Raw genomic sequence first — 13,313 nt, 5'->3', positions numbered from 1 at the left:
CCCATGCACCTCAGGTGCACTACAGACACCTGAAGGATGTAAGGCAGACAGACAAACGGGCTTCAAGCAGCTCTACAGCATGATTTATCACTGGACACAAATTTGCCGATTTGCTCCTCATGCTCAAGTGAAACCCTGGGGACGTTAGGACCCACAAGGTTTTCTCTCCACAAGGCCCTGGCAGAAGAGCAGTGGGAATGCGATTACAGGCCTCCAGTCACTTTTTATTTCATTACCGCAATCAGAAGGGGCCGTGTTCACTTTGATCAAACATAATACCACCAGCCAGACAGGCAGCCGTGAACGGGGGCTGCTTTTGTGTTCGCAGTCTGAGTTTAACAGCACACGCACACGTCCTCCTCTGAAAACAGCCGAGGAAAGCCTCTTTCCTGTGCCCGTTAAAATGACGGGAGAGGGAAAACGCTTCTTTGCATCGGCATGAAAGACACCTCTTTCTTAAACAGCTCTAGGCCTAAGCCCTTTTGATGTGAGTTATCTCCTCTAGATCACGTAAATCGACTAAAAAGAAAAAGAACTAGTCTGAACACTCCAAAAAGAACAAATCGCTCTTCCCGGCACCTGCATGAGAAGAGTCTGTCTGCGGCTCGCGATGACAAGCTGGATTTCGCAGGTGGTTTTGGTTCTGAAACACTGCTGTGAAAGCAACACAGGTGCTCAAATCAATGTCATAGGAACTTAACATCTTCTTCCCAAAACAAATACGATACACCTGCAATCAAATGGACTCTTGGTGTCCAAGAATAAGCTACTCTGCATATGAACATCAAGCACGTTCCCAGAGCAAACTGCCTAAACATGGGAACTTTCAGAACCGGTAAATAAAAGCACAGAAGTAGACAAACATCAGCAACAAAAAGAATGAGCACATTTTCCGTTTCTGTTCTTGGTTAAAGGACCCTGCCCGCATGGCTGACATCACCACACTCCTCCTCCATCTTGCCGGCCTTCACTGCAAAAATTACGGTCCTCCAACAGCAACACCCGCTTCAGGAAAAGTGCAAAGAGAAACGCCTCTTCTCCTGCGTTCGGCATGACCTTTCGCACAGGCTGTGCCCCCTCACCCCCCCCAACACCAAGCCTTTGAAATCCCCGTCTTGACATCGCAGCCTCAGCTGCTGAGAGGCCTGCTCACTCCACTCCTGCATTAGTGCTCCATTACTCTCTGGAGCGCTCAAAACAGATCAATAACCTTCACTTGTTTCCACAAGGCAGCAAGCCCTCCGGCGGGTGAGGGGGGAGGAGGGCTGCCTAGAGAGGAAGAAAGAGAGAGGGCCCCCTCCCTCCTCCTCCTCCTCGCTCTCCCTGTACCCCAGGCAAACTCTCCTCCAGAACGGGGTACAGCTATCCTGTCGATCCGACCTGACCCACTTTCACACGGGCTTTGTTCTGACCTCAGAGTCTCCAGAATGCTTCAAAAGACCAAGCAAATAAAATACAATCCCCTTTAAAAATGGCCAGCATGACCTGAGCCCCCGTTCTGCCCCCTTTCAGAACAGCCGGTTTTAAAAGGCTCTCTTGGGCTGACCGCCAGGGTTATCACAAAGCAGTTCTGTAAACTCAGCAGCACTATAAGCACTCCAGCATTTTGAAATACAGTACATTTTTCTTTGGGACAGTTTGTTTTCCATGTCTTTGTAAGGTTGCACTGCATTTCAGACCACCCCCATTTACTGCCCCCAAAATCTTCGACTAAACTGTGCAAATTCTGCAGGGAAAGAGGCACAGCGCCTGAAACACTGCAGCAGAAAGCAGAAAATGATCAATTCCTTTTAACCATGTGAGACAAAAAAAGAGACGGGAGGGGTGAAAAAATGCTGTAATATAATGAACCTTCAACACTGAGGCCGCAAGTCACGAAGAAGGAAAAACCATTCCAGAAAAAAAAGCTCTTGCTGTCTCACCAGTAATGGATTTTTGCTGTTTATCTGGGGGATGATAACAGGGATGCGGCCTTCTCAGAGCTATTACACAGCACTTTCTTAAAGCGTTTTAAATACACTCAGCCCGGCTCTTCTCCATTGTCCTTTAACCACTGAGAGCCCTCCTGAGTCACTTCCCTGCAAGCTGCCCTTGGTACACCCTCCTTTATTAACACACAGAAAAGGAAAGCCTGCCCCCTTTGGGAATATTTAACATTCTCAATCATACACTGCGGGGCTTCAAATCCAGGACAATCCGGGCCCTTCGACTGCTGAAAGGCCATCGCTGCAAGAATCCGCAAGCAGGGCTGGACAGGCAGAGGGCAGGATCGTTGGGCTTGGTCTCGGGCGAGTCTTTCCGGCCCTGACAGACTCCGGAGGCTGCTGCAGACCCAGCCTGGGGGGGGGGGGGGGGGGCACATAGGTCCATCGGCGTGTCATCCTCCCGGCCTAGCCTGCGCCTCAGGGCCCTGCCCGCTAAAAATAGCCCCGATCTCCCTCAAGGCACGTTTGTAATTAAGACAGAGAATCCGCCTGGAAACGCAGGCATCTTCGGATGCAAGTGGTATGAAAAAATAAAAATAAAAACGCGCAACCCTGCACTTTCACTCTCCTTGCTCCCAGCGGTGCTGGATGAACTCGTGTGCCTCTTCACCGTCTGAGGGGAGTAATTACTGCTCCTCCTTGCTTTCCATTAATTGCGCATGTCATAATTTCCCATCCACTTCGTCTTAAAAGACCACCTCCTGGCCTCAATCAAAGTGCAGTTCATTTGTGCTTCAGTGCCAGAAGGCTGACAGAGCCACATGTAGCGCTGCTGAGGGGTCGCTCGCCCTGCTCTGCCCTGTGCCCGGTGCCCGGGTGCGGAGTGCCAGAGAGACGCTCACTCATTAGTCTGCAGGTCTGAGATGGTTGTTAACTTCATGCTGGAACACGGCTTTACTAAACCTGTCAACGATGATGGCAGGATAAGCAGTAATCAGACTAGGATAGTGCACCAGCTTCCTTTTCTTATGGGGTGGTAAAACAGCCTATCAACAAAAAAGAGGGAAGGGGAATTGAAACAGATTGGGGTAAGAAGGGAGTCCATTTCAAAATTTGTCATTTCTAACCTGAAAGTCAGTAACCAGAAACACAGAAGCAGGTTTTTAAACCCTTGTCTCGCGTGAAGCAGGCTCTCAATATCGGGGAGATTCTCAGGAATCAAACACCAGCTCGAACTCGAATATACAGCTAACAAGGCCTCATTTAGGATATCGTACGCAGTGGTGATCACCATGACACAGAAAACATATTGCTGCTCTGGAATTAGTCAAGGGATGAGCAACCGGATACATTTCTGGGCTCAAGGGATTGTCCTACAGTGCCAGACTGTAGGAATGTAACTTTTTTTTTTAAAGTCTTCAACAGGAAGGACTACAAGGGAACCCAATGAAAGCGTTCTAAATCCTCAAAGGCACCGACAAAACTCAACCCAGCGGACACTGTCAAAATAAATGAAAAGTGAAACACCGAACCAGACAGCACAAGTGGAAGCTAAGCGAAAGAGCGTTTAAAAACAAGAACCTGAGGCCCTTTACCCAGAGGGTTGCAGGAGGATGACCCAACCTAACCAGTCATAGTCATGTAGAAGCTGATACCACGGCTTCTTTAAAGACAATGCTGGACCAATTAGCTCCCAGCAACCACATGGTTCAGATGGGCCGAATGGACTCCTTGTTTTGTAACTGTTCTTGCGTTCTTAGAAGCGAAAAAGCAACTGCTCAGCGACCAGATGCTCACTCTGTCCACTGTGAAGTAACAAGGCACCAGAAAGGCTTTGGAGTATTCTCGTTTCACCAGAAACGCCAGAGTCTCCACACTTCATTCTTCTTCTGTTGGTTTGTCCCTGTTTGCATGTGTCCTCGCTCACTCGCGCTTAACCACAGATGAATGCAAATACAAAAGGAAGCAAGAGGGCTGGGGTTTCACTACAAATGTGCTAGTGACCTAAATCACGGCACGCACTGGCAGCACACTGCACTTGTGAAATACACCAAGGGGATGTCGTCAGCTTTGGACTCTGTGTTAGTGCTTGTCAACTACATCTGTTTCCTAGAGAAGGTATAACCTTAACACTGAGTCATGCCAGTCCAGTGTTAGGTAGACAAAATCAAGGGTTTTGGGTTTAAGCTTATTCTTGAACTATGCTCTACCCTGTGATCGCAGTATCTGGCCAGCAGCCATATCACTCTGCTACTCACAACTGGTAAGCCACTGAAGCTAAGCAGGTGTAAGCCTGGTCAGTACCTGGATGGGAGACCTCCTGGGAAAAACTAAGGTTGCTGCTGGAAGAGGTGTTAGTGGGGCCAGCAGGGGGTGCTCACCCTGCGGTCCATGTGGGTCATAATGCCCCAGTATAGTGACGGGGACACTATACTGTAAACAGGCGCCATCCTTCGGATGAGACGTAAAACTGAGGTCCTGACTCTCTGTGGTCATTAAAAATCCCAGGGCGTTTCTCGAAAAGAGTAGGGGTGTAACCCCGGCATCCTGGCCAAATTTCCCATTGGCCCTTACCAATCATGGCTTCCTAATAATCCCCCTCTATGAATTGGCTACATTACTCTGCTCTCCTCCCCACTGATAGCTGATGTGTGGTGAGCGTTCTGGCGCACATCCCAGGTGGATGCTGCACATTGATGGTGGTGGAGGGGAGTCCCCATTAACTGTAAAGCGCTTTGAGTGGAGTGTCCAAAAAAGCGCTATATAAGTGTAAGCAATTATTATTATTATCTAGCGTAATTCATAGTGCAGATGAATTCTTAAAGTTCTTAAAGTTTTTTTTTTATCTTTTTTGATGTTATTGGAGTATGTCAAAAACTACAAATGCCACTTTTACGCTACAGTTGCATCTGATGCTGTCACTTTCCGACACGTGAAATGTTAAGACTGTACTGGAATCCTGCAGATGAGGACCTAAGGCGGCATGACGAGGCCGAGAGCAGGGAGCTCTCGTGAAGCTCAGGCAGGAGCAGAAAGCTTCTCAGTTTCCACAGTAATGGCCTACTGTGACTTTGCTTTTATTTTGCAGAGCACCAATACAGGAGCCGGTCTCATCACAAATTAAAACAGGTTACTGCTGAGATTGTAAATAGGTTCATCCAGTAACCACCTCACATTCTGCACTAAGCTCAATGAATTACTCCTAATTGGTTCAATAGAAACCTCATTATTAACCCAAAAAAATTGCTTATGCCCCAAGGCTAATGGAACAGAAGATAGGAAGGAAGCCAAACAACAGCTTCATGTATAAAGAGGAGCCTAAAAGGAACTGGATTAGCTCTGAAACAGCAATACTGCTCTGTGAGAGAGAAGCACTGGATTACTGCTCTGTCTGCTTCCAGCCCTGGAGGAACCCTGACCAATACTTGCTTGTTCAGACTTTTATTTAAAATGTTAGTTTGGTCAGTCGTGAGCATCAAAAATACCCGACTTCAAGGGTCCTGTTTCCAGCAACGGTGATGATCAGATTTGGGCGCGAATAACTCTGTATCAGACACGTCCACGGTGTTTTATCGTTCCACAGAGTGGGTAAGGTGCAGCTGGTCACGTTTCAGACGGCACACCTGAACGAGGGCTGTTCTGAAAATCAGAAACTGGTACAGGGCCGATGCCAGTTACAAATTCCATTTTACCTTTCAAGAGCTGAAAGCAAATTTATACATAGACCCCCAAACAGAAAATTGAATTTAATGAGACTGTGATTCAGAACACAGCTGGAGTGAGAATCGGAACAGAGAGTGTTCCTTCAGGACAAGGGTTTGGAACCGCCGGTCAAGACGTGCAGGAAATAACAATCAGTTGAGAACTCTTTAATAATTTAACAAAGCATCCTCACCCTACTTTGCTTATTCGACCCAATCTGAAAGACACCGTGCAAGACGCACAGCTGACCTGGTTACAGCAGTGAGGTTTGCATGTCTGAGAAGCCCTGCGATACAGTGTGCTCGATGGAGGGTGAACTGTAGACTGCATTCCCCCTGCCCCTAGCTGGGCCTACATCTTCCAGGTCAGCAGCCTTACCTTAAAGGACGCGGACTGCCCTGCGCTGTGCCTGCAGGACTCATCAGACCCCTCATAAGCAAAGAATATCTGAAGGTCTGGAAGGAATTCAATGAATTCCATGCCTGAGGGTCTTTTTCTCTGAGGTTTGGAAACTCAACTGTGTTTTGGTTGCCCCAAGGGCAACAAAACGGGGATTTTCAGCTGCGGATGCAGTGAACAGAATTTCAGAACTGTCTCTTCTGCTTAAGGGCTGTCTGAGCCACCCCCTCTCGACTCAGCAGGCCCGTCAAAGGCCCGGCTGATTCAAGGCGCAGGCTCAGCTATCACAACAAATTCCTCGGATGCTTGCTTCCACAAACAAAGGCAGGGCTTGTGTAGGGAGACCTTGGCGCGTCACTGGAGCCGGATAACAGCAGGCCGCGGGCGCTGACTGGCTCCTGCTCAGAAGTGGGTCAGGTCACAGTATTTCTGAGTCAGCAGTACTGCGCCACTGTGCCATTTGGAATTATCCGAACTGGAAGACTGATCACACATTTGCCTCTTGAGATCCTCCGAGACAGCTCGGAGCTCTAAGGATACGGTTTTCTTAAAGAAAATGTGCACTGAAATTGTTGTGTAAGACTGCTCAGCTGCTCATTACTGGAGCACAGCTTGCGGTGTTCTTAAGAGATCCTTTTAGTGAGAGGCAAAAAACAAAATAACAAGTGGGTGGATCGTTGTATAGGTAATTATTGAAACAAAAAGCCGAACAGTAATCAATTTTTAGTGATCGGCTCTACATAACAGAGACCATTAAATTTGCTCATTGGGTAAAAGCCATCTGCTCTACAGCACTTGCAGCAGTCTTACAGCTGTTGGATTGACAGGGGACAAGGAATCCGGTTTGATTAACACCCCCTACCATGCACAGTAACCCCCTTTGATAATAAATTCTGACTACTCAGAAAGCCTGTTTGTTCCATGTACCATATAGAAAGTCCTCTATTGTAAAGAACACGGTCTGGATGTCTGGTCAGAGAAATGCCTTGTATAGGATCATTTCAGAATTGGTTGCTTTAGACAAACCACTTGTCATTGGTCATCAAATGCTGACGTTAACCCAGTTATTAATTGTCAATTGAATTGTTAACCCAGATGTGCCAGACAACACAAAGCGGCCTGGAGAATTTGAGAAAAATGCTTCCCACATTGCAAACTTGCAACACTTCAATGTACAAAAACATAAGACATCTGCAATTTGAAAAGGGACACCCGACTCCTGCCGTAAAAAAAAAAACGCAGCTTCTGACAAGACGGGGTATTAATTAAATCCAAGCCTGTATTTTGTGTACAAATCTGCATGCAATCAAATTACATAAACGTTATGTAATGCAGCTGCTTAGAACAAAACCATTTGTAAAACATTTTAAATGCAAGCAACACATCAAAGGCGAATTCCCAGTCCCATTTTTCATGATAAGCATAACCCTTTCCCAGGAGCAACATCCTTACACAAACCCGCTTGCTCAACTTCGGCTAACAGCTGAGAAATTGTAAGTGCGGACATGCTTGGCTTTTTTTCCACGTGGGCCAAAACATCCTAGCGATTAAAAAAAAAAAATGATGGGACCGCAGCAACAGCTTGGAAGGAAGGAAGTAAATATTTAATCAAAACGTGAAATGTAGACGGAGCCCCTCGGGGGCAGCCAACTCCTAGTCTTTCGAGCCGATGCAGAACGCGGTGCCGAGAGAGCTGGCCCAGGTGGGCACAAGGCAGCAGGCGGGCCGAGCCGATGGACGGCATGACGCCCGTCTCACAGACGCAATCAAAGCGGGATCAGACCGGACACGAGCTCGTCTGCGGACGGGGCGGCACCTGAATGTCTTCCAGCAGCTCCTGCTTCCGGCGGCGGATGTTCTCCAGCTCCTGCTGCTCCTCTGGGGTGAGGTCGTCCGGAACTGGGAACGAGGGAGAGAAGGAGGGGAGGCGGTCAGACAGGGGTGCCTACACAGCACAGGAGCCCTGGCCGGGGGTCACGGCACGACCCCCCGCCTGGACCGGTATCAGAACAGCACAGCTCCAGGACACCGGCCTGTCTCCTGGGGGACAAATCAGTTTTCCTTCTTTCCACCGTCCCTGGACTGTCTCCCTGATGCTGAGACGGCAGACAAGAAGTCAACTAAGGTGGCTGAGTAAACCAGAGCTTGTTCTGTTTTTCAAATAAAAATTTCAAATAAAAGAATTCTGTTCAAGCCGAGCCACAGAAAGCATCTTTACCAGAATTGCTGACCGGCAGGAAAGGAATATCTTGATATAATACACACCGAAGCACAGACCTTGACAGCTACAAGAGCTGAAAGCAGCTTGTCAAAACGCATCTCTCTATTTACAAACACTTCATACCGGTCACATACACAAACTGTAACAACCTTAAATCACAGCAGGGCCAAGCCAGGAACATGATCGTATTATCTGCAAAACTGAGTTGTAATATTTATGCCCTGCCTCCCTTTCATGCATTACTTGTCTGCACAGACAGTCGAATTTCACACTACAGAACTCCCAGCATGACACGCAGATCCACAGAGCATCTAATGTTATGTGGGTGATACACATGTATTTTTCACGCAGTCATTAAAATATAGAAAAGATTAATATTACTACTGTTGCGCTACCATTATTGCTGTCACTCTGTTGTAAATTATTTCCACTATTACTTTTATGCTATAAAGACTGCTGTAATGTCATTAGTTTTACTCCTGCAATTCATTTCTGTTATTAATATGACTGCAACATTGGATTCTCAGTGCTTACATTACTAGATAAATACAGGATACAGCAGCTGATCACAAGCTACAAGCAAAGGAGGTACTGTATACAACCTTCAATGACCTAAATCACTTGTTTGAACAGTATATACACAGTATGAGAACCAACAGTCCACAGATTCACATCTAAAAATAAAACAGAGATTCAATAACTTAGAAGTTTACTCTGACGCGGGCTCAGGGTTTGAAAAAATAAAAAAAGAACATCACTTGTTCACTGGGTTTAAAGTGCAACCTGAAATCCTATCTGGGGTAGAACCTGTTTTTAAATGACTGAACAGATCAGCTGTTTCACCCTGATGGGAAAAAGCCAATTGTCAACTGACTCAGTGATGGTGACCAGCTGACCTCTGGAGAGGCACTGCATTCAAGACTCTTTGCAGTGCTGTGATTTCGGTATGCACCAGTAGCGTTGAGGACATGTGGCTTGCTGCAGCCACAACAGCTAAGCTCTTGGCCTCGCCTTTGACACGGGATGATTAATCTCAATAGCACCCAGCACAGAGCTCAAAATAGACCTGTAGGAAGCACTGGCACGGGCATCAGGATGAGCGCGGGACCTCGTCAGCCTGCTAAGCTACCAGACAAGCCTTCAGCGGGCACTGGGTTCTAACACAGGCTTGGCCAGCAACCCCAAAAGCAACACTGGAGGAAAGCACCAGTAATTAAAGGCCTGAAACCAAGCTTCATCAAAACTGCAGAATATATTAGTACTTGGGAGCAAGCACTGTTAAAGAGACTCCTTTAAATGTGAAAAGGAAAAAAAAAAAACTACTGACAGCTATCTATATTTCCACTTTGGATGCACACAATGTCTTGCGTTTTAAATGCGCATAACATGTCATTTGGCTGATCTGTGCAGAATCAACAGCATTCCCATGGCACCCTTACAGTTATCCACACGCAATAAACTCGATCAAACGGAAAAGAAGAAAGAGGGCTGGACTTGAACCTTCCATTCCCAGCACCATAGCAAAACACCCCACAGGAATGAGCAACGCATGCTGTGAAATCTTGGCCAGAGCAGTTTGACAGTGGTATTAAATTAATTTTCTAGACGCAAAAGGGACAGTCTCTCTGCTTTTAAAGAAAAAGAGCAAGCAGCCGGGCAGGGGTTATAAACACCCCAACCTTTAAAGACACAGGAAATGTTACTGAGAGGCCGGAGACACTGTCTTTAAATTAACAGCATGCTGTCCATGTGCTCCATCAGAACAGGGAATTGGGTCCCAGTCTTCCTCTCCTATCTAGTTAGCAGCCTTACACAATCCAGGCTTGCCCTCTCTGTGAGCAGCAGTCATTTGATTCGATTTAGCCAGAGCCTCTGGTCACATGGCTGATGACCTCTCCAACCTCACTCCTGACCCTCTTTCAACCCTTCGTGGTGGGCCGCTGGGGTTCAGAGGTCATGACCCCCAGCTGAACAGGTCAGACCTGTAGGAGATGAGCTGAGAGAGCGACAGTATGAGCAAGAGAACTGGGTGGGTGTGTCGCTGGGGAGTTTTGGCTGGCACCCAGCACAGAATTAGCAATGCTCTCTCAGCAGCCTGCATCAGCTGGCCCAGACAAAGCACTTATATTTTCAAGGCTCAAATAAACCACTGCTGCTTGTTGCAGTAAATAACTGCTGTTTGCTGGATGCACCTTTTTTGAAAATGCTTATTAGTCTCCTGTATCAGTAAAAGACATGATAGATGTAAGGCCAACTGAATGCAGAGTTACACTAGGGGGGAGGCTATGGGGGCTGTATTACAAACTGGAACGCGAGTACACAGAAAACAAAGACTAGAGCCTGTGAAATATTCAGCAGGCATTCTTGTTTGAACCCACGACCAGGGGACAGACAGATCGGTCAGAGGATGTGTATTTCACGTTATAATGGGAATCACGCTCTTCTTCCGAGAGGTATAGACAGGAGCAGCAGTCACAACTGGGATCTGTGCTGTGCTGTGCAGGGAAGAGGAGAATGCTGCATTATTAATGAGAGGGAAGAGACACCTGAGGAAATAAGATGCCAAGTTAGAGCCTCAAGGAGGGTTCTCTGCCCAGTTCACAAAACCTGAATACTGTAAGCGATGTCTAAGAAAGGGTGGATTTCAACAATATAAACCCCAAAACAGGCAGAACGACTGTTGTGATGGCTCAAACTATGTTAGTAGCCTTGGTGCCACACTTGCCTTCCATGATTTAGCAGTGCAACCTTCCTGCATCAAACAGCCACTATCAAAGGTTTTTATTTTTCCTCCAGTCTTAAAAATGACATTTCGCCATCCCGATTCAAGACTGCTGGTTACCTTGGCAACCACCAGCGTGTTTCCAAACGCCTATCGTCACCATGGCGACCCACAGCCTGCAGACTGCACAAGCCAAGCCATCTGAAGGCAGACGCAGGCACCCCAGAAAGCAAAACGGCACTTTAAAACCATGTGCCCTGTCGCTCCACAGATGCACACCAAACAGGCCTCAACACTCACCCCCAAACGCTCAAAGAATATCCAAGTCTGCGGACAGATCCACTGGCTACATGGTGGGAAACTGAGCAAAAGGGCCTGTGCAGTAGTATTTGGAAGCTAGAGACGTGACCGTTTCACAGGGCGTACAGCAGGAACCTCAGATTGTGAGCGTATAAAGAAGAATGCTCTACAAGTCACCAGGAGTGCTCCTACCACAACAACTTCCTTACAAGGAGTGCAATCAACGCCAGAACCTCTAATTACCACGGAGCAGCAAATAATAAAAGCAACAGCAGAAAATAGAGAGGCAAATGAAAGGAACAACCATTTAAAAGGTGATTGAATCATATTACGCCACCCCTGGCATACGTCGCAAGGAAACCATCGTCGACACTGCTATGCTCACACAAGGTGTGCAAGACAGAAATAAAAGAGGGAAGTGTGCAATTTACAGCATATAAGCCCGATACTGAAAGACTCTTTTTTTAAGCACACGCCATGCCACAAAAAGAAGGAAGAGCACGAGTTTCTCTCACGGTGATGGGAGAGGCAGCGACACCCGTCCGTGAGAACGGCAGCAATGCTGCCTTGGGTGGCTGTTTGAGGGAGAAGCATATTGAGAGCATCAGCACAAACGACACCCTGTTCCTCCGAGTCCAGCTAGCTGACACAGGGAGAGGGCTCATGATGCCTGCTTCTGTGGCCTGTTTGTGCAGTGAGATGACACCGCACGCAACAACAAAAGGGCTTATTTAGCCCTTTCCTATTTTTTCCTCCCAGGAATTTGATGGGATTGCCATTTCTAACATTCCCTGCTCCCTTGCGCCTCTCAGCCCAGAAATGTATAACAACACGAGTCATGTGAATAGAGACTGGAGCTGCCCAAGGCGTGGCTGCACTGAGCACAGACCAGCCTGTGCAAGGAGCTTTTTGCAGTCTCTCAAAACACATTAGGCTTGCGCTCAAGGGTGAATCCAGAACAGGGGTCATCAAGTCCTCTGCTGCAGAATTTAAGGCACTACTCTGGTTCTGGTGGGTCACACTGTTGGTTGGATTTCTGTTCGACTTCTGCTCCTCATCAGCTAATGGACTTGATAATTTGTTAAGATGATCCACTTCAGCACCTTTTTAAAAAGTTACTGACTTGTTTGCTGAAAACCTGCTGGATTCTGGTTGAATTGAGAGTTGTGCACCTATGGTTTGAGGGCATATATGGCTTTCATACTAATTAATTTAATTTAAATTAATTGACTTAAGAGCTATCCCTTTACCCCATGAGGAAATTAACTTGGAAGAAGGGAAGAACTAGAGTCTTGCAGAACCACACTGATGATAAAGACAGCGAGACAACACTAGATTCATTGCTGGTTCAGGGGTGACAGGGTTGTGAGGCTGAGAGTGAAGTGCTTTCGTTTTGCACATCATGGCCAAAGATCACACACTGCTGTTTTGGTAGTCAAAGCCTATACTGAAAGAGAGTAAATTTGAGAGTATCTGATGCAAAGCTTTCACATTTACATACACCCAGCTCAAACTGTAACCATGCAATGCAAGGGAAATTACATTCCTTGCTACCCTTCTATTTATGAAAAACCCACAAAAACCCCTGTATTTCTGTCGAAAGATGGAAGTTATGCTATGAAACGTCGGGCTGTTATACGAGTTTTGTTTTGGATGCTATCTGTGGGAAAACAAACCTACGGAAATCTAGACACCACAATAATGAGCAGCTTAAAAATGTCAGGAAAACATTTTCTTTCTAGCAATATGGAGCCATCTGGGTGGACATTCTGCGACGCAGTTGGGAATTTGGGTAAAACTGATCCAGCATTTCATTCTGCACACCACATCCACCCACAGGCTACATTTTTGAGAAACCCGACTGTAACCATTTACCACCTAACCGAGGCAGAATAAATACATCCTGTTCCCTCTCCCCATCATTTACGAGCAATTATTTCTGCGGGCTATTTGCAGATATTTTAAAGAAACACAGTTCTCGATATGCAAGGGTAAGGGTTTAGTCCAAGAAATGACATTCTACTTCTTTACTATTTTTAGGACC

The 13,313-nt window shown here is 46.8% G+C and overlaps 1 protein-coding gene across 4 annotated transcripts in view; it reads right to left on the bottom strand.

The window, feature by feature from the left end:
- The window catches only part of LOC102689330 (cytohesin-1), a 100,937-nt gene that overhangs the window by 19,700 nt on the left and 67,924 nt on the right, over positions 1-13,313 (bottom strand). For all 4 annotated transcript variants that reach the window (XM_015356309.2, XM_015356307.2, XM_015356308.2 and 1 more), the window contains exon 2: positions 7,843-7,925. In XM_015356309.2, the coding sequence (XP_015211795.1) occupies positions 7,843-7,925 (83 nt within the window). The remainder of the gene's footprint in view (positions 1-7,842; positions 7,926-13,313) is intronic.

The sequence above is a fragment of the Lepisosteus oculatus genome, chromosome 9 (assembly GCF_040954835.1).
Source record: "Lepisosteus oculatus isolate fLepOcu1 chromosome 9, fLepOcu1.hap2, whole genome shotgun sequence".
NCBI lineage: Eukaryota > Metazoa > Chordata > Actinopteri > Semionotiformes > Lepisosteidae > Lepisosteus > Lepisosteus oculatus.
The sequence above is the reverse complement of the archived record's forward strand: the minus strand, read 5'-3'. Positions and strand labels throughout refer to the sequence as shown.